Source organism: Mus caroli, unplaced genomic scaffold, assembly GCF_978045245.1.
Source record: "Mus caroli unplaced genomic scaffold, Mus_caroli_1 scaffold_9, whole genome shotgun sequence".
Classification (NCBI taxonomy): Eukaryota; Metazoa; Chordata; class Mammalia; order Rodentia; family Muridae; genus Mus; species Mus caroli.
Genome location: NW_028227264.1, coordinates 90,539,653 through 90,563,720, shown reverse-complemented (window position 1 = coordinate 90,563,720; position 24,068 = coordinate 90,539,653). Strand labels below are relative to the sequence as shown.

The 24,068-nt window shown below is 42.9% G+C and overlaps 1 protein-coding gene across 2 annotated transcripts; it reads right to left on the bottom strand.

Moving 5' to 3' along the window:
* Positions 1 to 519: 519 nt before the first annotated feature.
* On the bottom strand, positions 520 to 24,068 carry Ikbip (IKBKB interacting protein). 2 transcript variants are annotated; one of them, XM_021174802.3, is made up of 3 exons: positions 23,765 to 24,068; positions 14,303 to 14,420; positions 520 to 4,845 (listed from the first exon to the last, which is right to left on the bottom strand). In XM_021174802.3, the coding sequence occupies exons 1-3, from the start codon at positions 23,932 to 23,934 to the stop codon at positions 4,096 to 4,098; spliced, it is 1,038 nt and encodes a 345-aa protein (XP_021030461.1). In that variant the 5' UTR covers positions 23,935 to 24,068; the 3' UTR covers positions 520 to 4,095. The 2 variants fall into 2 exon arrangements, with proteins under 2 accessions (XP_021030461.1, XP_021030460.1); XM_021174801.3 differs by lacking the exon at positions 520 to 4,845 and adding an exon at positions 9,521 to 11,743.

Here is a 24,068-nt window from a genome sequence, read left to right as displayed (position 1 = left end):
CTGTAGCTGTCTTCAGCACTCCAGAAGAGGGCGTCAGATTTCATTACGGATGGTTGTGAGCCACCATGTGGTTGCTGGGATTTGAACTCGGGACCTTCGGAAGAACAGTCGGCGCTCTTAACCACTGAGCCATCTCGCCAGCCCCCAAGGCAACTCTTTTTTTTTTTTTTCCTTAGATTTATTTTATTTATTATATGTAAGTACACTGTAGCTGTCTTCAGACACTCCAGAAGAGGGCGCCAGATCTCGTTGTGGATGGTTGTGAGCCACCATGTGGTTGCTGGGATTTGAACTCTGGACCTTTGGAAGAGCAGTCGGGTGCTCTTACCCACTGAGCCATCTCACCAGCCCCCCAAGGCAACTCTTATAAGGACATTTAATTGGGGCTGGCCTACAGGTTCCGAGGTTCAGTCCATAAGCATCAAGGAACATGACAGCATCCAGACAGTCATAGTCCAGGAGGAGCTGAGAGTTCTACATCTTCATCTGAAGGCTGCTAGCAGACTACTGTGGTTTCTAAGCAACTAGGATTGAGGTTCTTAAAGCTCACGCCCACAGTGATGCACCTACTCCAACAGGCCCACACCTTCTAATAGTGCCACTCCTTGGGTTGAGCATATACAAACCATCACGCCCTCACCCTGGTGCATCAAGTCTCTGCCCGGTTAGGCACACCCTCTCCCACTGAAGCCAGACAAGGCAGCCATGTTGGGGAACAGACTCCACAGACATTGCTTGCATATTTTGTTATGTGTCTGTGTGAAGGTGTCAGATCTCCTGGAACTGGAGTTACAGACGGTTGTGAGCTGCAACGTGGGTGCTGGGAATCGAACCCAGGTCTTTCAGAAGATCTACTCGTTCTCTTAATCACTGAGCCATCTCTCCACATCCCTGGCACAAGCCTTTCAGCCTGGCACTCAGGAGGCAGAGACAGGTGGATCTCTGACTTGAAGGCCATTGTAGTCTACAGAGTACTTCTAGGACAGCCAGAGCTGCCAAGGAGAAGCCCTGTCTCACACCCCCCCAAAGCCAAAACCTAAAGGAATCAAACAAACAAACAGAAACAATAGTTACAGCAAAAGAAGATGGCTTTGGTTTGTGTTTGTCTTTTTATTTATAATTTTAATTTAATTTTTAAATTATATTTTGTCTTTGTGTTTTTGAGACATGGTTTCTCCCATATAGCCCTTGCTGTCCTGGAATTCACTCTAGACCAGGCTGGCCTTGAACTCCCAGAGATCTGCCTGCATCTGTCTCTGCCTCCCAAGAGCTGGGATTAAAGGTTTGTGCCATAACTACCTGGCATTTTTTTTTTAATGAATCTCAAATGTCTATTTGTTACTGGTTTTTGTTTTCTTTTTTTTTGCTAGGAATTGAACCTAGGGCCTTATGTGTTCTCAGATCTTTAAATAGCTGACTTATTTACTAACTCATTTAAAATTGTTACGTTTTATTAATTGACATTTTATGTATACGAGCATGTGTCTGAATGCATGTGGACTTGTGTCTGCCTCAGTACATATGCAGAAGTCAGAGGAACATTTGTGGGAGTGGGCTCTTCTCCCAGGTGAATACTGGGGATTGAACTCAGGTCACTGGCAGGTATGGACCTTTACCTACTAAGCCATTGGACCTGATTATCTTTTCATGAGACAAGGTCTCCTATAATTCTGACTACCCTGATACCATGTCTGGTGGGTTTGTTTATGCTGTTTTTTGCTTTGCTTTGAGACAGGCTCTCATTATGTATCCCAGGCTGGCCTTGAACTAGAAAGGATTCTCCAACCTTGGCCTTCCACAGGCTGGGACTACAAGTATGGTCCACCATGTTTGAATTCATAAACGTTTTTGAACAAATGAAGGAAGCAGGTAAGGATACGGGTAAAATTACAGGAATGGGAAGTAGTTACAACCAGTCGAGTCAGAGAAAGGCAGACTACAGTTCAGCTGCTCACACTGTAGCTGAAACCTAACACTCGGCTGAGGAAGGACAGAGACACGTTAAACACTAAGTAACTGCTATACGATGGACTCTATTCCTTAGCCTTTTAAAAGTTAGGTAAGTTAGGCTGGGAGATGCTAAGCAGATGAGAACACTAATGCATTGATGTCCTTTTTACCACTATAGACTTACTTCAAAGTTTCTGTAACTAGAATTGCTAAGTTGCTAATGTTGTGTGTGTGTGTCTGTGTGTTGGCATGTATGTAGATGTCAGAGGACGACTTGTGGGAGTCACTTCTCCCATGTGGATTCCAGGATTGAATTCAGGTTACCAGGCTTTGGTGACAAATGCCTGTGAGGCATTCACCACCAGCTAAGGCCATTTTCAATGCAGTCTCTCCTTTTCAAGTTGTTCTGGCTGTTGTCTGTTCACATCACTGAGAGAGTCACGGCAGCTTGGCAAGGCCCCTGCACCACATTGGTCTATACATTTCTATCTGCGCCAACACTGGTCTGGATGCTACTTTCTTACTCCATTTTAGGGGACCACTTTGCTATGACTATTTATCTCTCCAAAATCCTTATCTAACAACCATTGTGAGGCCTTTGGGAGATGACTGGTTCATCAAGGAGTAGGCCACAGGATTAAGATTGATGCCTTCAGGAAAGAAGCTCAAAGAGCTGTGTCATGTGAGGACATAGTGAGAAGACACTCTACAAACCAGAAAGCCCTCACCTAACATGCGCCTGCCCATGCCTTGATCCTGGACTCCTCAGCCTCTAGAACAGTGAGGAACGGATTGCTGTTATTTGTAAGTGACTGATTTAAAAAAAAAAAACAAAAACGATTTTATTGTTTTTTTATATGTATGGTTGGTTTTGCCTGCCTCTATGTCTGTGTACTATGTGCATACCTGGTAGTTGCAGAAGCTGGAAGAGAAATTCAGAGGCCCTGGAACTGGACTTACAGACAGCTGTGAGCTGCCATGTACAAACTGGGAACCCTCTGGAAGGGCAGCCAGTGCTTTGAACCACTGAATTATCTATCCAGCCCCTTGGTATTTCTTATCTAGCAGCTTACAGTAAGACACTATTGCTCCTTTTCCCATTCCCTAAAACCAGGAAGACCCCACTAGTACTAGAATGTTTTCCCTGGCAGTAATCTTTCTAGTGTCTTTCCCTCTGATTGGGTAATATAATACATGCTACAGCTGTGATTCCCCAAGGGGCTATTCTTCAGTAAGGGTACAATCACACAAATGCTTCCTGGCTGCCGGATGGGCAAGCAGAGAGTCAGAGCTTGCCCTGTGTAGGCTCACCTTGCTGGCTGGCAGTGAGTGTTGCTTTTTTTTTTTTTTTTTTTTTTTCGAGACAGGGTGTTTCTGTGTAGCCCTGGCTGTCCTGGAACTCATTCTGTAGACCAGGCTGGCCTTGAACTCAGAAATCCACCTGCCTCTGCCTCCTAAATGCTGGGATTAAAGGCATGCGCCACCACCACCCGGCTGAGTGTTACTTTTTGATTGCTGTGACAGAGTACCTGAGAATGGAGGACAGGTTTGCATTGGCTCACTGGTGGAGGGTGCAGTCTGTCCTGGTAGGAAAGGCGTAGCTGGCGGAAGTGTGAGGTCCAGAGCAGAGAGCTGAGTGCCGCTGCTCCACCCACTTCCGTCCTGCCTTTCTCCTCAGTGTCGGATCCCAGCCCACGGGGTGGCTCATCTTCACGGTGGACATTCCCACTTCATTTATGGATCTCTGGAAACACCCTCGTAGAAATCTGCCAGGGGGACGTGACACCTTTTTCCGTAAATACTTGATAAATTCAAATGTTCAGTCTGCTTCAATTTATTGCTGGAGGCTGGAGAGATTGCTCAACAATTAAGAGTGCTTGGCCAGAGGACCCAAGTTCGGTTCCCAGCACCCATGTCAGACAGCTTACAACTGTAACTCCAGCTCCATGGGATCCAATACACACTCTGGTCTGCACAGGCACCCACCTACATGTACATATGAATAAGTTAAAAAAATATTATGGAGCAAAATAGTATCAAACACAAAATAGCATTTATTCCAAAATATCAGTATTTCCTATCAGTCTATTCACAACAGCAATCTTATTTTTTTTTTAAATTACCTCTAATTTACATAATATCAAACTAATCTGAAATATGTGTTATTTCATCTTTAATGTCCTTAATCGCAGCTTGGACTACTGTTAAATTAGATATCTTTTCCTTTAAGAAAGCAATTTCTTTCTCTCTTTGCATTAAGTCAGAACCTAGTCTCCCAATGCGAAGTGTTAGGTCATTTACCAGTGGTTCCAAACGCGAAAAGTCCTTCTTCAGATTATAGACCTTTGGCTTCAGATCGTTTGCAAAGCTCACTGCCTTCAGAACTTTCGCCCTGTCACTTTCCAGGCTTAAAAACCTATCCGTGTGCTCATCGAAATCGCCCTGGAGCTCAGCCAGTCTCTTTGTGACCGAGTCAATTCTTTTCGCATTTTCGCTTGCCGTCTTTCGGAGTGCCGTTGTTCGGTCGATGCTGCTCGAGAGGAGATCACCTATATTTTCTACTGTAGCCGTCTCTACTTTTTTGACTTTATTCTCCAGGGCTTGCACGGCATCTGTTAATGATTCGACTTCAGTTACTAAACCGGAAATCCGCCGTACATCTGTTTTCACGCTTGTAATCTTGAGGCCCATGTCTTTGGCCATGGATGCTGTACCTTGGTCTACTTTTAAAATGTCTTCAGAAAGACTTGTTAGAGTGTTATTTAGTATGCCCTGTCTCTCGGTTATCCTGTTAGACCATGTTTTCATCTCATGAATTTCTTCCTGCAGGAGCTTTAGATGAGACACTATTTGGAAAGCCTTCAGTTGTTCCAAGAGAGCTTCACATTTCTGGTACTATAAGGAAATACAATACCACAGTGATTAAATTAGACAAAACTTAACATTTAAAATTCAGATTACATGTGTTTTTCTCCCTTATGACTTTACTGCTCTTTGAGGAGGCATAAGGTAAAGTATAGTGTTGAAAGAGCAAGCCTTGGGCCGGGGAGCTCTGGGGTTTGAATCCCAGGACTGAAGCAAAAAAAACAAAAAAAAACAAAAAAACAAAACAAAAACAAACAACACAGAAGGAACTAGAAAAGAAGATTAAAATCATTTAAGTATATTGCTAATAATAAGAAACCTACTCAGGGGCTGGTGAGATGGCTCAGTGAATAAGAGCACCCGACTGCTCTTCCAAAGGTCCGAAGTTCAAATCCCAGCAACCACATGGTGGCTCACAACCACCTGTAATGAGATCTGATGCCCTCTTTTGGTGTGTCTGAAGACAGCTACAGTGTACTTACATATAACACATAAATAAATAAATAAATAAATCTTTAAAAAAAAAAAAAGAAACCTGCTCAGGACATTTCATAAAACATTACTGGAAATGACTTTTCTTGATGGTTCTTACGTCATTGGTCCCTTATATAGCAACAGAATGAGCTAAAGGAGACCCGGTGTTTTCTTCATAGTCAGAGAAGAGAAGATGCTATTTGGCATTTTTTTTTAAAGTCTTGAGTTTTGCTACGCAGTCCAGACTTGTGTGAAACACCTGATTCCTCAGTTAAAAAAAAAAAACTTTTACTAAGATAACATAGGCTTTTTAGTTTAAAAAAAAAAAAAAGCTTTCTTAAGATATTAACTGTGAGGCTGGAGAGGTGGCTCAGCAGTTAAGAGTGCCTGCTGCTCTTCCAGAGGTCCTGAGTTCCAATTCTCAGCACCCATGTTAGGCAGCTCATAACTCTTGTTGTTCCAGCTTCCAAGGATCCTATACCATCTCCCAGCCTCCACGGGTACCAGGACGGACATAGCAGACACTCATATAGGTAAACACACATTTTTTTTTTAAATTTATTTTTTTAATTAGGTATTTTCTTCATTTACATTTCAAATGCTATCCCAAAAGTCCCCCAGACCCTCCCCCCCACTCCCCTACCCACCCACTCCCACTTCTTGGCCTTGGTGCACTGCCCCCCCCCCCCCTCGTACTGAGGCATATAAAGTTTGCAAGACCAATGGGCCTCTCTTCCCAATGATGGCCGACTAGGCCATCTTTTGATACATATGAAGCTAGAGACATGAGCTCCGGGGGGGTACTGGTTAGTTCATATTGTTGTTCCACCTATAGGGTTGTAGACCCCTTTAGCTCCTTGGGTACTTTCTCTAGCTCCTCCATTGGGAGCCCTGTGTTCCATCCAATAGCTGACTGTGAGCATCTACTTCTGTGTTTGCCAGGCCCTGGCATAGCCTCACAAGAGACAGCTTATACATACATTTAAGACAATCTTCGTAAAAGATAAACTTTCCCTAATGAAAAATAGTCTTCTGTGTGTGGTGTATGTGTGTGAGTGGTTCATTTGTCTGTGTGGACACCAATGTGTGTCTCACGTGTCTTCTACTATTATTTTTAAAGAATTATTTATTTATTTTAAGTATGTGAGTGCACTGTAGCTGTTTTCAGACACCCCAGAAGAGGGCATCACATCCCATTACAGGTGGTTGTGAGCCACCATGTGGTTGCTGGGAATTGAACTCAGGATCTCTGGAAGAGCAGTCAGTGCTCTTAACCATCTCTCTAGCACCTGTCTACTACTATTGCTCACTTTCCTCCTCCCTCCCTCCCTCCTTCCTTGATTCCTTCCTTCCTTCTTTGATTCCTTCCTTCCTTCCTTGATTCCTTCCTTCCTTCCTTGATTCCTTCCTTCCTTCCTTGATTCCTTCCTTCCTTCCTTCCTTCCTTCCTTCCTTCCTTCCTTCCTTCCTTCCTTCTTTTAGAGACAGGGTCTCACCATCTACCCCTGGCCTGAAAGGTCCTATGTAGATCAGACTGGCCATGAACTCACAGAGATCCATCTGCCTTTGTCTCTTGAGAGTTGGGATCAAAGGCTTGTGCCACTACACATGGTGCCACCTTATTTTCTGAGTCAAAGTCTCTCTATAAACATGGGACTCACCAACTGGCTGACTAGCTGGCCAGTGGGCTCGGGGGTTCATCTTGTCTCCATCAAGAGCTAGAATTACAGGTATGCATTCTATATCAAGTTTTGAAAAACATTAAAAAATATTAACACGTGTATATGTCTGTGTGAGTCTGTGTGTACCACACAGATCAGGAGCCCATGTGGGCTGGGGGAGGGCCTCAGATACCTTGGACAGATCAGGATCTGGGGGAGGGCCTCAGATACCTTGAACACATCAGGATCTGGGGGAGGGCCTCAGATACCCTGGACAGATCAGGATCTGGGGGAGGGCCTCAGATACCTTGAACACATCAGGATCTGGGGGAGGGCCTCAGATACCCTGGAAGTGGAATTACAGGTAGTCATGAGCCTTCATGTGGGTGCTGGGAACAAAACCTGAGTCTTTTGCAAGAACAATAAGGACTCTTAAGCACTGAGTCATCTACACTCCTTTACCCTCCACCCTCCCACCCCCTCCATCCCCACTCTCTTTTTCTTCCTTGCTTTTCAGTGCTGGAGGTCAAGTTCAGGACCTTGTACATGACAGGCAGTCACTCTCCCGAGCTACATCCCTAGCTATCCCTTTAATTGTTGAATTGTATGTATGTATGTATGTATGCATGTATGTATATGTAGAGACAGTCTCATGCAGCCTGTATGTATATGTATGTGAATGTTGAGACAGTCTTTTGCAGCCAGTATGTATGCATGCATGCATATGTATGTGTATATGTAGAGACAGAGTTTCATGCAGCCCAGGCTGACTTTGAGCTCTCTATGTAGTTGACGATGACTCTGAGTTTATGATCTTCTAGCTTTCATTTCCTGCGTGTTAGATTATAGGCTTGTGCCAAAAGGCCTGGTTTTATGCAATACTGGAGATAGAACCCAGTGCTTCAGAAATGCTGGGCAGACACTCTACCAGCTAAGCTGTATCTCCAGCCCCTCCTATAATTTTAAAAAACTTATTTTAGGGCTGGAGGGATGACTCAGTGGTTAAGAGCACTGACTGCTCTTCAGACGGTCCTGTGTTCAAATCCCAGCAACCACATGGTGGCTCACAACCATCGTAATGAGATCCGATGCCCTCTTCTGGTATGTCTGAAGTCAGCTACAGTGTACTTACATATAATAATAAATAAATCTAAAAAAACAAACAAACAAACAAACTTATTTTAGTATTTTATGTGTCTGGGTGTTTTGCCCACATGTATGTAAGTGTAGCATGTGTGTGCCTCGATGCCCGTGGACGAAACTGCAGTTATGGATGATTGTGAGCCACCACATGGGGGCTGGGGACCAAACTCAGGTTCTCTTCGAAAACAGTAAGTGCTCTTAACTGCAGGGCAACTCTCCCGCTCCTGATGTAACTATTGCTATAAATACATTTCAAAACTTCACACCCAAAAGATTGAAAATAATTAGGTGCTTATTTTGTGAAACTTAGTTTATTGTGTGTGTGTATGTATATATATTCGTTATACATATATATACATACACACACATACACACACATACATATATATACATACACACACATATATATATATATAAAATGTGTATGCATCTGTTGCATCTGTATCTGTGTGTGTGTTTGTGCATGTGAGTCTGGTTGCCTGTGGAGACCAAGAGGCCACTGAATCTCCTAGAGCTGGGGTTCCAGGTGATTGTGAGCAGCCTTGAGTGGATGCTGAGAACTGAGTCTGGCTCTCTGCAGCAGCTGCATGCACTCTTAGCCTGAGCTCTCTTCAGCCCCTCACTTGGCAAAACTTTTGTTGTTAGTGTCTGCCAGGTGGCCCAGCTTGACCATGAACTTGGACTCTTCCTGCTACAACCAGGAGTTATAGACACGGACCGACCACCATGCCTGGGTGTAAACTGTTTTGTGTGTGCTGAAATTTTTTAAATAAACGGACAGTACTCTCTATAAGCTAACTGATATATAAAATTTATTATCAATTACAGAGATATGAAAGTGTGGATTATAATACTGGGAATTTGCCATAAAGCACAACAATATGAAGTCCTGTGCCATGACATAGACCTAGGATCCCTGTTACTTGAAATGCAGAAGCAGGAAGATGGTGACTTAAGACTAACCTGGGCTACATCTTGAGATTCTGTCTCAAAATCAAAACAAAACAAAACCCCTTCAAAACAAAGAAAGAAAGAAAGAAACAAAGGAAAATTCGTTAAACATTAATCTACAATGACGATTTTGCTAAATAGGAAGTTAAAATACATTTATTTTATGCATATGAGTGGTCTGCCTGTATGTGTCTGTGCACCATGTGCATGCCATGCATGGTACCTGCAGGAGTCATAAGGCTGTGCCAGATCTCCTGGGAGCTGAGTTACAGATGGTTGTGAGCCATCACGTGGGCGCTGGGAATCAAATCCAAGTCCTCTGCAAGAACAACCAGTGCTCTTAACCCCTGAGCCATCTCTTTAGCTCCAGAACAAATTTCTTAGCAAAGGAATACACAGACACACATGTTCAATAGTTTTCTCATGTCTCTGTTTTCCAGGGCTGGTATTATGGGCAGCGGAATGCTAGACCCAGCTTTTTCTTTTTCTTTTTTTTTTGAGACAGGGTTTCTCTGTGTAGCCCTGGCTGTCCTGGAACTCACTCTATAGATCAGGCTGGCCTCGAACTCAGAAATACGCCTGCCTCTGCCTCCCAAGTGCTGGGATTAAAGTCATGCACCACCACGCCCTGCAAGACCCAGCTTTTTATGTCAGTGTCGGGTATTAAACCCTAATCCTGGTCCTTGTGCTTACACAGCAAGCCTCTCATTTATTGAACTATCTCCTGGTCCTAATTTTTGTTTTTCTTTTGTTTTGTTTTGAGACACAGTCTTACTATGTAGACCAGGGTGATCTTGAACTTAGAGAGCCGACTGCCTTTACCTCTGGAGTGCTGGTATCAAAGCTGTGCGCCACCGTACTTAGCTCCAGCCCTGCTTTTTAAAAAATTAATATGTGAAACAAATTTAGTTTCATACATTGGAGAATCTTTAAAATAATGATGTAAATATGTCATTATTACAATTTATTGCTATGTTATTTTATCTTTAAAATAGGCACAGGCTTACCAACATGTTCTTATTTTAAGTATCTATTAATTGTATTCCGTAAACTCTAGTGTCACACAGTTCAAACTTTAGAAATAAAAGTCCAGGTTCACAAAGAGACTCCATAAACCCATACTTCAAAACATCACCAGTTCATAGAAAAGACCATAAATGAGAACACAATAGGGACACATTCACTCACATCTTAAACCTCTTATAAGTATCTGTAACACAGCTTAGAACCTTTGCAAAAGGGAGGCTACTTTTCAGTTTTCATAGTTTTTATAGCGTGGCACTGCCTCACAGGAGAGCCCCTTGGTTCTCCTGCAGGAAGGTTACCTTCTATTTTACATACACTTCTTACGAGCTTGGTTGTCTGAATTAAAAAAAAAAAAAAAGAGCCCCAAAAACCTGGGAGAGGAAGGTATGTTACCAACTGGCTACAAGAGCAGAACACAGAAAAGTTATGAGAAACATAGCTTAGAAAACAGATAATGAGGGTCACAGTGAAATGGTAAGAGGTTTTAATATTTGCTACAGATTATCTGTCTGTCTCTCTATCTCCAGAATAGATAGATAGATAGAATAATACAACTCATAATAATGTCTATTAATCATTGGAAAGACATGTAAATATTAAATATACTGCCTAAAAAAGTAGAGCAATATATATTTTAGAAGTATTGCTATGAACATAGTTAACGTAAGTTTTAGAGATTAAAAATATAAAAAAAGTTTGATTAGATGCATACGCCATATGGCACACACTCCACTTATTCTCGAGTAACATGAGGCAGATCAAAAAACAAAACCCTAAAAAATGTAGGAGTGAATGATTCCCACTTGGTAGTGCAGCCCATCAGAAGATGTGCAGTAAATTTAATACTCATCAGTTCCCTTATTTCCTAGGTTATACTCTCCCGAAGTCCCCTTTTCCCGTGCACTTGAATATGCTATGAAGTCATGAACTTTTCCTTTTAGAAGGACCAGCTCGTTCTGCATCTTTAGTAAGCTGTTGTCATACTGGATCCCCTCCAGGGTTTTCTGCATCTCCATGATCTCAGACACGGCCCTCAGCATGTCGTCCTCCATGTTGAACATCTGCATCGTCAGCTCCTCCATCTTCCTTTCTGTTCCTATCAGATCCTGAGAGACTCTGAGAACGGAGTGGACAGCATTTTCTATGGTTGGCAAGTGTGCCTTGCACTCTTCTACTTTGGGTTCGTAGCTGGAGAGTTTGTTGGTCAGATCTTCGTCTCTGGCTAGGAGCGTGTGCTGTTCTTCTTCTAGCTTCTTAACCACTTTGGTATCAGAGCTAAGCTGGGCCTCGACCCGTAGAAGATCTTCCTCTTCTTGCCTGCTCACTGTTCTGATGTTTCGCAGTGTGCTGTCTTCTAAATCTTTTAGACGTTCAGTGAGCGATTTTATTTCTTGCTCCGCTGAGTTAATCTTCAGAGTAACTTCAGAATGTGTATCCTTCGCTTCTGATTTGAAGACGGCTGTGTCATCGCTCATGTCTGCCAGTGTTCTCTTCCAGAAGTCTGTAATGTTCTGGAATTTCTCCTTAAGGTTTTGCATCTTTTGTGTGAGCATCTCTTCACTAGTCTCAATGTCACGTATGGATCTTTGGAGGCCAGATACTTCCTGTTCAAACTGGGTCATCAAAGACATGGATGACGTAGCTTCCTGCAGGGTATTTTCAGTAGACTCAAGCTGTATTTATAACACAAAACAATCCCTGAGCTACTTAGTCATTTTTATACTAGAGAAACATACTTTAGCAATCAGGAGCATAACATATACAAGGTTCAAATTCTGAAGATGCCTAAACTATCTAAGCATATCTGAATCACATCGACAGAAATATTTATTATTAATAGTTTAGACAAATTTAGTAGAGTAGCCTTATGTTAGAAAAATGTATACCTGAACTCATAATCCTAGTTATTTAACATAAGTTTTTTATGAGGGCATAGTCAAAAGAAATGATGTTAATTTTTTGAAGTATATTGTAGTTCTGTTTTTTTCAAACATTGGAAGTAACTAGATGTCATTTTTATGGCCATTTGGCTTTTAGGAAACTATAACAATGTAGAGTTTGCTCCCTCCCCTAAATCCTATGACTTTGGAAGTTTCTGGCTGAATTGTTGTCATTACTTGTGCTAACCTCTTGGAGAGAAAGAACTAGAAATGGATCATAAAAAGGCAAAAATGAATTTATAAAAATAGTTGAAACATGTGACATCAAGTGGCAAAATGTTTATCTGTAAATCAGGATAAGCCTCTAGGCCTGGGGTATTTGGAAGGGTCACAGGCTTAGCTGGTTTCTCTCCTCACAGGCATGAAAGCTTTAGAGAAAACCTAGAAATGACTAATAAGCTATGAAGTGTTGGCAGCACTGTCCTGTGACAGGAGACACTGAATATGACACAGTTCTGCTCTTCAGTGGTTTATGTAGTGAGCAAAACAATTTGCAGGCAACAAGACGTGTGTCTAACAGGGGAGACACATGGGAGGGAGCACTTAGTGGTCTCCTGACCCAGGCATCAGTGACTAACCTCCTGCAGAAGCACTACCTGATAATCATGTCCTCTCTAAATCACCTTACCCACTACCTTCCAGATTAAGGCTTTGAAAACTGCTAAGCATGTCATGCGACACCATTAAAAAACCTCAGATGCTTTCTGACATTTGTGAGACTAGTCCACAGCCTTAGCCTCAGCTGTCAGGACTTCCTGCAGTACCTGTTATATTGTTAGTTGCCACATGTAGTTCCTTTTTTTTTTTTTTTTTTTGAGACAGGGTTTCTCTGTGTAGCCCTGGATGTCCTGGAACTTACTCTCTAGATCAGGCTGGTCTTGAACTCAGAAATCCACCTGCCTCTGCCTCCCAAGTGCTGGGATTAAAGGCGTGCACCACCACCACCCGGCTCCACATGTAGTTCCTTAGTTCCTTGAATGTTCTTTTTTTTTTTTTTTTGCTAGACCTTGTGCATGACACTGGTTATAAAATATCAATTTGGGACTGGAGAGATGGTTCAGCGGTTAGGAGCACTGACTCAACACAGGGCACAGAGTTCAGAGGAGAGAAAAGACAGGAGATTGAAGTGGGAAAGCCTAAGGTGACTGAAATCTGCCTCAACAGATGGATTAACTGGCCCGGTGAAGAGCTGGAGGGTCCAAATTCCTAAATTCCTTCTTGTTTTGTCGTGGTGGGTTTTGTCCTAAAATATCAAGAGCTTCAGGAACTCCTTCCTTCCTTCCTTCCTTCCTTCCTTCCTTCCTTCCTTCCTTCCTTCCTTCCTTCCTTTCTCAAGCATTTTAAATTTTAAAATGTTCTGTGTATGAGTGTATGTGTACAACATGTCTGTAGTGCTACAGACATCAGAACGAGGCTTGGGATCCCCTGGAACTGGAGTGACAGAGGGTAGTGAACCACCACGTGGGTCCTAGGAACTGAACCTGCATCTTCTGATAGGCAGCCAGCGCTCCTGAACTGAGCCACCTTTCCAGCTCCTGGAACACACTTCTTGATGAACTCGGACAGTATCTGACGTAAGGGAGATTCAGAAAACCAGGGAGGGAATTCAGCATGACAACAGCTTTCTGGGACCATCTGAACGAAGGATCTATGTAATAGGTGAAACAGTGTGCTATCCAGGCGTTAGATGACATGTGTACAACAGAACTAGTTAATAACAGAAGAGCACTTTGAAATGTCTAAAAGCCAATTTAATACACACATGTAGCCACACCACAGCTAGAAGTTCATTTAAACACAAGTTCTGAGAAACACTTGTAACTAGTCAGGCTTCGTTGACTGGATGGAGCTGAGCACTGGATGGCGTCTTGCAACAAGAGCTTTTACCCACTTAAGCATCCGGCCAGTCCCACTGGACTTTTAACTTTATGTCTAAAGATCAAACGTACCTTTGTTTGTTTGTTTTGCTTAGCCCTGGCTGGTCTGGAACTTGCTGAGTAGACTAGGCCAGTGTTGAACTCACAGAGATTTGCCTGCCTCAGTCTACAGAGTGCTGGGATTAAAGGTGTGTACTATCATGACCAGCTGGAGCAACATCCACGCTTTCAACACTTCCTAGGAACTAACTTGGATCACAGGGAGACTGCCCAGAAGGAGAAAGTCTGCTCAGGAGTTAAACTAGTGATAGTTTGAAGGCAGAAGAAGAGAAGAAGGACACTTTGGCTTGATGTAGGAGGATGGTATTAGTGGAGAGGGGAGAATCTCCCCTAGATAAGTTAATTAATACATTACCTTGCTGGAAATTAAACTGATTTTACTCTGGAGGCCCTGAAACTCGCTGCTCTCTGTTTGCAGTAACCGGTATTGTTTTTCTACCTTCGCAAACTTTTCTGATTGTTGAAATACAAGCCTGGAAAAGAAAAAAAAAAAAAAAAAAAAAAACTAATGACCATCACTCACTCCTGGTGAGAACAATGTGTGTCCTCGGATAGCTGCTGCAGTATTAGTCAGATGGCTCCATCACCAAGGCGGCCTGCTTCGTGGAAGGTGACTGCATTAGCTCAATGCAGAGATGAGTCAACACTGCCTCTCTTCAGACCTCACGGCTCAGGGAGTGAGGCAGAGGAGCATCTTTAACAGATGTAAGAAAAAGAAATGTTTTGAAAGAATCCAGGGTTGAACTCTTTGGAATAAAAACTTTGATCTCTTCTGAGGATAGAGGCCAGTATTTCAATACCCAGCACTACCAAGCTATCATCTCCCAAACTATCGTCCAGACTATGGTATGAATGCCTGTAATTGTATTATTCAGGGAGGCAGAGGCAGGAGGACCATAGGTTCTAGGTCACGCCATCCTCCATTATTACACAATGAGTCCAAGGCTTAAAGGCCAACTTCCTGAGACTTTGTCTCAAAAAGAAGTTAGCAAGAGAATAGAAATACAGAAGAGAGCCATCATCAAAGTCATAGAATACATATGCAAAGCAGGGTGTGACAACTCCATTTGACTATACTCACAGTACACTCGTAGGTACAGTGTAGATGCCATTTTGAAATGAGGGCTTGGGGCGAAGGGGGATGGCTCAGTGGGTAACGTGCTAGTCATATAAGCACGAGGACCTGAGCATGCTCCCCAGCACCCACATAAAAAACTAGGCTGGGTGCTGCACTTGTAATCCCAGAGCTGGGGAAGCAGAGACACGAGGATTTCTAGGCTAGTTGGTCAGTCAGCCTGATCTAATGAGACCAATCCAGGTCGTAGTGGGAGACCCTGTCTCAAAACACAAGGCTGCTGGCTCCTGAGGAGTGATGCCAGAGGTTGGCCTCTGGCTTCTATACACACGCACCCACATGCACACTCACACAGCCACACAAAAATGGAAGATTAGCGCTGAGGATGCAGCTCAGTGGTAGGAAGGGCGCTTACCTGGCATGTCAATGACCCCAGGTCTGACCTAGCATACAAGCAAACAAAATTGGAGTGCTCTCTTCATCTGGTAAATAGAAAAAGGTAGAAGAAAAAGAAGGGAAAAAAACCCCCACCAAAAACCAATTTTCCTTGGGCTGGAGAGATGATGGCTCAGTGGTTAGGAGCACAAGGCTGCTCTTCTTTTTATTATTATTATTATTAAGTATTTTTATTAGGTATTTTCTTTTCTTTTTTTTTTTTTTTTTTGTTTTTCGAGACAGGGTTTCTCTGTGTAGCCCTGGCTGTCCTGGCACTCACTTTGTAGACCAGGCTGGCCTCGAACTCAGAAATCCGCCTGCCTCTGCCTCCCAAGTGCTGGGATTAAAGGCGTGCGCCACCACGCCCGGCTTATTAGGTATTTTCTTCATTTACCTTTCAAATGCTATCCCAAAAGTCCCCCAGACCTTCCCCCCCACTCCCCTACCCACCCACTCCCATTTCTTGGCCCTGGCGTTCCCCCCGTACTGAGGCATATAAAGTTTGCAAGACCAAGGGGCCTCTCTTCCCAATGATGGCCGATTAGGCCATCTTCTGATACATATGCAGCTAGAGATATGAGCTCCCGGGTAATGGTTAGTTCATATTGTTGTCCATAGTCAGCTATTGGATGGAACACAGGGCCCCAATGGAGGAGCTAGAGAAAGTACTCAAGGAGCTAAAGCTTGCTCTTCTAAGGACACAAGTTTTATCCCAAGCATCCAGATAGCAGCTCACAACAGTCTGTAACTACAGTTCCAGGGAAGCCAATGCCCTCTTCTCACCTTCACTGGTACCACACACATGTGATGCTTAGATATGCAGGTAAAACACTCATACACATTATGAAAAAAAAAGGTTATCCCAGTCTTTAAGAATCTGACGCTTTATTGAACGAGTTAGCTAGACCCCTTATCCTAATCTTTGAAACAATAAATGAACATGTTTTTGGAGATTTGAAATGAGTAGGCACAAAAGAAATGACTTAGGCTTGATATCATATTGGTTATCTACTGTAAGTCAGTTTTCCAAGCTCCATATGTTTTGTGCACTGAGTGATCAAAATGCAACTGAGCAGATCATGAGAAGTGCCTAAATCACAGGATCTAGATTAGTGACTGCAAATCTTCCCTACATATTGGAATCAATTAGCAGACAGCTTTAACACATCTACGCCTGGGATCCCATTTACAGAGATTCTTATTTAATCAGTCATGGATATGCTTGGATAGTGGATATTTTAACAGCTTCCCAGGTAATCTGACTATGCAGCCGAGCTGAGGTTCATTCGTTTTTTTTTTTTTTTTTTTTTTTTCCAGACAGGGTTTTTCTGTATAGCCCTGGCTGTCCTGGAACTCACTTTGTAGATCTGGCTGTCTTCGAACTCAGAAATCTGCCTGCCTCTGCCTCCCAAGTACTGGGATTAAAGGCGTACGTCACCACTGCCTGGTTGAGGTTCATTTGTTGATTACTGCTGGATGCAATACATTTCCTTTGATGATGCATGTTAACATCTATCATATGAAACACTTATAGTCACATCTTATAAAATTAGTTGAGATAAACTTGTTCTGTGTATTAATATGAACATTTAAACAAAACCCAGGTTAAAAATCATTATTTTCTTAACTTTAAAGGATGGATGATGGTTAGACATCTTGTCTTCCCCTCCACCTTCTTAAAACCCTTGTCTTGCTGCTGGGAACAAACCTAGAACTTGGGTCATTCTGGGGGCAGGGGTATTCCACTGTTGGGCTGCATCCCCACAATTTCGTTTGTAGTATTACGAATTTTAAGCTTTTTCCCTCTTTCATAGTATAGGCTTACTACTCATAAAAATGAGTTAATTTCAATGAATAGTTTTATCATCTGTTGTTGCATGTGTTACTTCATGAATTTATTCTCATAAACTTATCCTACAGAGGAGTGAAGCTACTCAGAGTGAAAACATTACTATAGGAGACTTTGAGTAAAAGTTGATCCATTATAAAAATGCCTTACTGAGCCTGGAGAGATGGCACGAAGATTAAAAGTCCTTGCTGCTATTCCAGAAGACCCAAGTTCAGTTCCCAGCAATGTTGTCCAGAGGCAGATGTGCATGGGCACAGCCGCACACGCGCGCGCACACACACACACAGCACACACACACGGAGACACACAGACACAGACAGACAGACACACAGAAACAGACAGACAGACAGAAACACAGCAGAACAGACAACACACAGCAGAGCAGACACACAGACACAGACAGACAGACAGACACACACATGGATACACACACAGATGCAGACAGACAGACAGACACAAACACATGCAGGCACACAGACACACACAGATGCACACACACAGAGATGCACACAGACACAGACAGGCAGACACACACATACACACAGACACAGACAGACACACACTCCTGGTACAGGAGATGCAGACAGTTGTGAGCTGCCATGTGGGTGCTAGAAATTGAACCGAGGTCCTCTGTAGGAGCAGCCAGTGCTCTTAACCACTGAGCCATCTCTCCAGCTCCCTTCTTTATTTTTTTAATGTTTGAGTTTTTATCTAAATGTATGTATGTATATGTACCACACATGTGCCTGGTGCATGAGGAAGCCAGAAGTGGGGGTCAGAAGTTATAGATGCTGTGAACCATTAAGTGGGCCCTCGGAACAGAACCTGTGTACTCTGCGAGAGCAACAAGTAGTTGTGACCACTGAGCATCTATCTCCAACTCTCTATTCCAGATTTTTGTTTGTTTGTTTATTCTTTCAAGATAGGGTCTCATATGCAGCCCTGGCTGCTCTACAACTCACTATGTAGTCTAGATTGGCCTTGAACTCCCAGAGATCTGCCAGTCTCTGTTTCCTCAGTGCTGGGATGAAAGGCATGAGCCACTACCTCGTGCTTCAGAAACTTGATCTTATTTTGGATTAACACTGAGGGGAGGCAACATATTACACAGGTTAAACATCTAGACTCCTTTGGCTCTGCATTTACTATAACCAACCACTTTTGACAAATTAAGTTTATCTTTACTCCTGTTTCCTATCTAGAAAGTAGGAATGATAATATCTCCTGGGTTTTTGAGAAATATAATAGTCTCATATTTATAAAAGCACATAGAAGAATGACTTTTTTCCTTTTTCTGTCCTTCCTTTCTCTGTGGTCCTGAGGGTACTCAGGGTCTTGTGAATGTTAGGCAAGTAAGTGCTCCTTAGCCCTCTCTTTTGGACCCCTTTGTGCACTTTCCCATCTCTCTTACATGCCTGCAGCTGTCTGTTCAAAGGAGTATGACTCCCTTCTGCTTGCACTTGGTCATAGTCGTAGTTCTACCACTAAACACTAAGCTGAACTAGGGAGCCGATTTGGTAACAAACCAAGTAGGGATAGATGTATTGATCACTTGTAAGTCTCTATGGGAGCAGGACTTTGTTTGGGCCTCTTCACTATCACACAGGTGAAGTCTTAAACGTGTTAGATGCAGGAAAAAGGGACCCATAAGGGGTCAGCTTTCAGTGTGGACCTTCCAAAAGCATCTTCCCTCCCTCATCAGATGGCAGATAGCCGCTGCCATCTATCCAGGCCTCAAGCAAGTTTAGGATTCTGTGTTAGTGAATGGCGCATAGCGCCACCTCTGAGGGAGTCTAACATGGTGTCAGACAGATGACTGAGGACTTATAGGGTTTCTCTGCCTCTCAACTTGGTACTGAGAAAGAGCAAATAATAACAGGAAGCAGTTATGGTCCATTACAGGGTCACTATTAGGGTCAATGCTCATTTAACATCAGTTCATACCATCTACAGCTACCTAATGTTGAAGGGAACACTGACTGTATTCTGTTATTTAAAACCAGGGCAAGGTTGGGTATGGTGCCCGTGTCTGCAATCCTAGTACTTGGAAGGAGAAGTAGGGGAATTGCCATAAGTTTGAGACTAAACTCCAGTCTCAAAAAACCAAAACAAAACCAAAAAGGCCAGCCAAGGTACACACCTTTAATCCCAGCACTTGGGAGGCCTACATGTGAGTTCCAGGCCAGCCAGGGCTACCTAGTGAATCCCCATCTCTACAAAACCCAAAACTCAAATCACCCAACAAAAACCAGTAAGTGTTTAAAGTATAATGCCATATTTTATATGAAACTCTACTAACACTAGTAACAACAACAACAAAAACCCCTAGAAATAGAGTCAGCTATGATACTAAAAGATTTATAGAGGGGGCTGGAGAGATGGATCAGGGGTTAAGAGCGAGTTAGAGAGAAAGTTATACTGGATGAGAGAGAAAGCCCTGAATCCTATTCCTTGTTAAAAGAGCTTTTGAGGAGCTGGGAGGATGGCCCAGTGGGAAAGTGCTTGCCTTCTGTATCTGTGACCCTAGCACATGAGGAGAGAGGGTGAGAGGAAACAGGACCACTAAAATTCTTTGGCCAGCCAGTCTAGCCAACTGGTGAGTCCTAGGATCAGTGAGACTCTCTCTCTCAAAGACGTTAGGTGGAGAGTGAGAGGCACAGATGCTGCTGTGCGGCTTCCACGTGGGTAGACCATGCACCTGCACATATCACACCCTGACCACTGAGCTACACTCTTGCTTTTTTTTTTTAAGTTTTATTGCATTATGATGAGAAAAGATACATAATTTCAATTTATCTGAATTTGTTAACATTTAAAAACATACTTTGAGTAAATAGACTTACATCACATTCTTCTTTCCCTTTGTATCCCAACTCCTCCCAGAGAGCCTCCCTTCTAAACCTGCAATACTTTTCGATTTTTATCATATTCTTTAAAATTCATAAAATATTGTAACAATAAAAATGAGTATTATAAAAGTTGTTTGATTATAAAACAATGGAACAGTCTTATGTAGATGTTTGTCTACAGCAATACTGAAAATACATACATTTCTCAATATAAATTTTAAATAACTCCAAATATATTAATTGTATGTCATTTTAAAATAATATATCACTATTAGCTTTTGTTTTTGTTTTTTTGTTTGTTTGTTTGTTTGTTTTCGAGACAGGGTTTCTCTGTATAGCCTTGGCTGTCCTGGAACTCACTCTGTAGACCAGGCTGGCCTCGAACCCAGAAATCCGCTTGCCTCTGCCTCCCAAGTGCTGGGATTAAAGGCGTGCGCCACCACCACCTGGCACTATTAGTTTTTCTTTTTCTTTTTTTTTTTTTAAAGATTTATTTATTTATTATACATAAGCACACTGTAGCTGTGTTCAGACACTCCAGAAGAGGGCGCCAGATCTTGTTATGGATGGTTGTGAGCCACCATGTGGTTGCTGGGATTTGAACTCTGGACCTTCGGAAGAGCAGTCGGGTGCTCTTACCCACTGAGCCATCTCACCAGCCCCCTATTAGTTTTTCTTAATGAACGTAAATAGATAAAGTCTTTTTGTTTGTTAGTTTTGTTTTTAGTAGAGCTTAAAAATCTTGGCTCTTACTATGATACAAACACAAAGTAAGAACAGATTTTGGACATTTGAGTTCACTGTAAAAAGGCTGTACTTGAATGTCCCTCACATCACCAAAGGATTTTACCTCCATAGTAAATAAGCTAAGAGTTGACAGTTCTGCTGTGTCAAGAAATTAATTGTAGGCACACTTTTTGGATACAGATTTACACTCTTGCTTTATAATTTTGATTTGGCATTAAAAAAATCACTTTGCAGAGACAAAGCTCAGCTTATCAATAACCTTTCTAATCAGTGTAACTAACATGTTTTGTCTCTCTATTCCCTTCATGTTAAATCCCTAAGATGAAGCACAACTTTTTCAGGTGTGTGTGTGTGTGTGTGTTGTGGTATATGTGTGTGTAAGTCAGAGACTGAAGCTGGTTGTCTTTCTCAAGTGCCCTCCTCCTCATTACTATTTTTATTTGTGTGTGTGTGTGTGTGTGGTCACAGGTGTTCCGCTGTGCATGTATGGAGGTCAGATGACAACCCTTGGGATTCAGTCCTCTTCTTCCATTGTGTGAATGCCGGGGATAGAATTCAGGGCTGTCCTTTGGCTTTGCAGAGCAAATGCCTTTATCAGATGTACTATCTTGCTGTCTCAACGGAATCATTTTTTGAACTTGAATTACCAAAAAAGCCTAACATTCTATGACATGGTTTACTTAGTGGACTATGAGGCTTTGTCTAATGAATGGGAACTAGAGTAATACATTTAGCAACTAGAACCACTTGTATTAAGCCCTGGTGCAGTGGTTCTCAGCCTTCCTAATGTTGTGGCCCTTTAATACAGTTCCTCATGTTGTGTTGAGCCCCAACCATAAAATTATTTTCATTGCTATTTCATAACTGTAATTTTGCTACCGTTATGCATCACAATATAAATATCTGATATGGTTACCCCTGTGGGGGTCTCAACCCACAGGGTGAGAAACACTGCCCTACAGAGAACCAACAATAACTCAGTAATATTCTTTCCCAATACAAAATGTACCATGTCCCCATTTACCTAAAAAAGGCCATGCATTTTAAGGTATGCATAGTTTATTTAAAACAGCAAATCCAACACATTTAGATCAAAATTAATATATTCTCTCTTCAAATACTAACACTATCATCAAATAAAGTTCTTTTTAAAGAGGACAACGATCCGTATTTCAGTTGAACACGTTTTTATTAACTTATAACAAAACCCAGTACTCAAGCATCACCCAGTACAAATGCCTAGTATAATCCTAGCACTTGGGAGGTGAAGGCAGGAGGATCAGGGGTTCAATGTCACCTTTGGCTACATAGTGAGTTCTAATCCAACCTAGGCTACCTAAAGAGCCTGTCTCAAAAAACCAAACCAACCACTCAACCATAGACCCCCCAAAACCCCAGGACTCAGGGTGTCACCAATAAACTAAGCCGGATATAAACCTGCATCAAAACCACTCTACCCTGGAGGATATCCAGAGTCTTTTCTGAATTCTGTTAGCTCTCTTATTCCACATTACACTAATATATCACTAATATATGCTTGGTTTCAAAACTACAAATGTTGAGCGGGGTGGCGGTGCCCCCCACTACTGCAAATACATGTGTAAAAATACATGTATATAGCTGGGTTGTATGTGTCATACAGCCAGGTTGTGGTAGTACATGCCTTTAACACCAGTACCAGGGAGGTGGAGGCAGGCAGATCTCTGAGTTCCAGGCCAGCCTGGCCTACAAAGTGAGTTCCAGGACAGCCAGGGCTACACAGAGAAACCCTGTATCAAAAACCCAAAACAACAACAATAAGAAAACACAAATGTTTAGCCTTAAGGGAAAACATATTCCTTACAGTGTTACATCCAGTTCAACTTGTAATTTAGGAGTAAGACTATATAATTTTTTATAGCTGTTAAGAACATGCATGTCGGGCTGGTGAGATGGCTCAGTGGGTAAGAGCACCCGACTGCTCTTCCGAAGGTCCGAAGTTCAAATCCCACAACCACATGGTGGCTCACAACCACCCGTAATGAGATCTGATGCCCTCTTCTGGTGTGTCTGAAGACAGTTACAGTGTACTTACATATAATAAATAAATAAATAAATCTTTTTTTTTTTTTTTTTTTTTTTTTTTTTTTTTTTTGGTTTTTCGAGACAGGGTTTCTCTGTGTAGCCTTGGCTGTCCTGGAACTCACTTTGTAGACCAGGCTGGCCTCGAACTCAGAAATCCGCCTGCCTCTGCCTCCCGAGTGCTGGGATTAAAGGCGTGCGCCACCACGCCCGAATAAATAAATCTTAAAAAAAAGATTAAAAAAAAAAAAAAAAAAAAAGAACATGCATGTCTGGTGTCTTACAACCATTGGTAACTCCAGCTTCTTGGATCTGACACTCTCTTGCGGGATCCTCGCGCACCTGCACACACGTGCACAAATATACCGACACTCATACACATAAACAAAAATAAATCTTTAAAAAAGGACTATAGTTTTAACGTAGGCACACAGCTCTAAATAGGAGAAAGTCTCATTAGCATTTATCGCTCAGCAACAACGAACATTTTTTTCATTGGGCTGCAGACATTTTAAGAGTGCGATTTTTGGTGGAGGGTGGAGCAAACTCACCCGCAAAGCTGCAGAGTGGACTGGAAGTAGCGGTTTTTAGTTATGTGCAAACTTGTGACGTGCAGTAGTAGATGCTTAATAAAGTGTGGGCCGAGTCCTGGGTGACATGTTCCCAGACTTTAGAGGGCAGCGACAGGAGCATGCTACCAGAACATTGTTAAAAGAGCGTATTCAAGCGAGAGTGGGTTGGCTCGAGGTGCTAGGCGCCCACGCGAGGCCCGACCCACAGCCTGCAGCATCTCACACTTACCAGGCCAGGCCCAGGCTCGTCGCCAGAGACAGCAGGCTGAGCCCGGTGCGGGGGTCCGCCCAGCCCGCTTCCCCCCGCGCCTCGGGGTTTTTCCTGCCATCACTCCGCTTCTCGGGCTCAGGGGCAGCCACCTTGGACCCCGGTTTCTTTCGGCTCTTCACTTCGGACATGTCTGGAGCCCTGAAGATCTTGAAGCCAGGGTGGCTTTGGAGGGGGACCGTGGGACGTGGCTGCAGAGCAGCTTCGGAAGGCCACGCCCACCAAGGCTGTGCCCCGCCCTCAAGCGGCTGGCCCCGCCTCTGGA

Bases quoted from the DNA above. Each gene is read 5' to 3' on its own strand.
- Ikbip (XM_021174801.3), bottom strand. From the start codon at position 23,934: ATGTCCGAAGTGAAGAGCCGAAAGAAACCGGGGTCCAAGGTGGCTGCC. The intron at 14,421-23,764 runs GTAAGTGTGAGA...TTTCTTTTCCAG, and splicing joins ACGAGCCTGGGCCTGGCCTG to GCTTGTATTTCAACAATCAG. The intron at 11,744-14,302 runs GTAATGTATTAA...TTATAAATACAG, and splicing joins TCAGTTTAATTTCCAGCAAG to CTTGAGTCTACTGAAAATAC.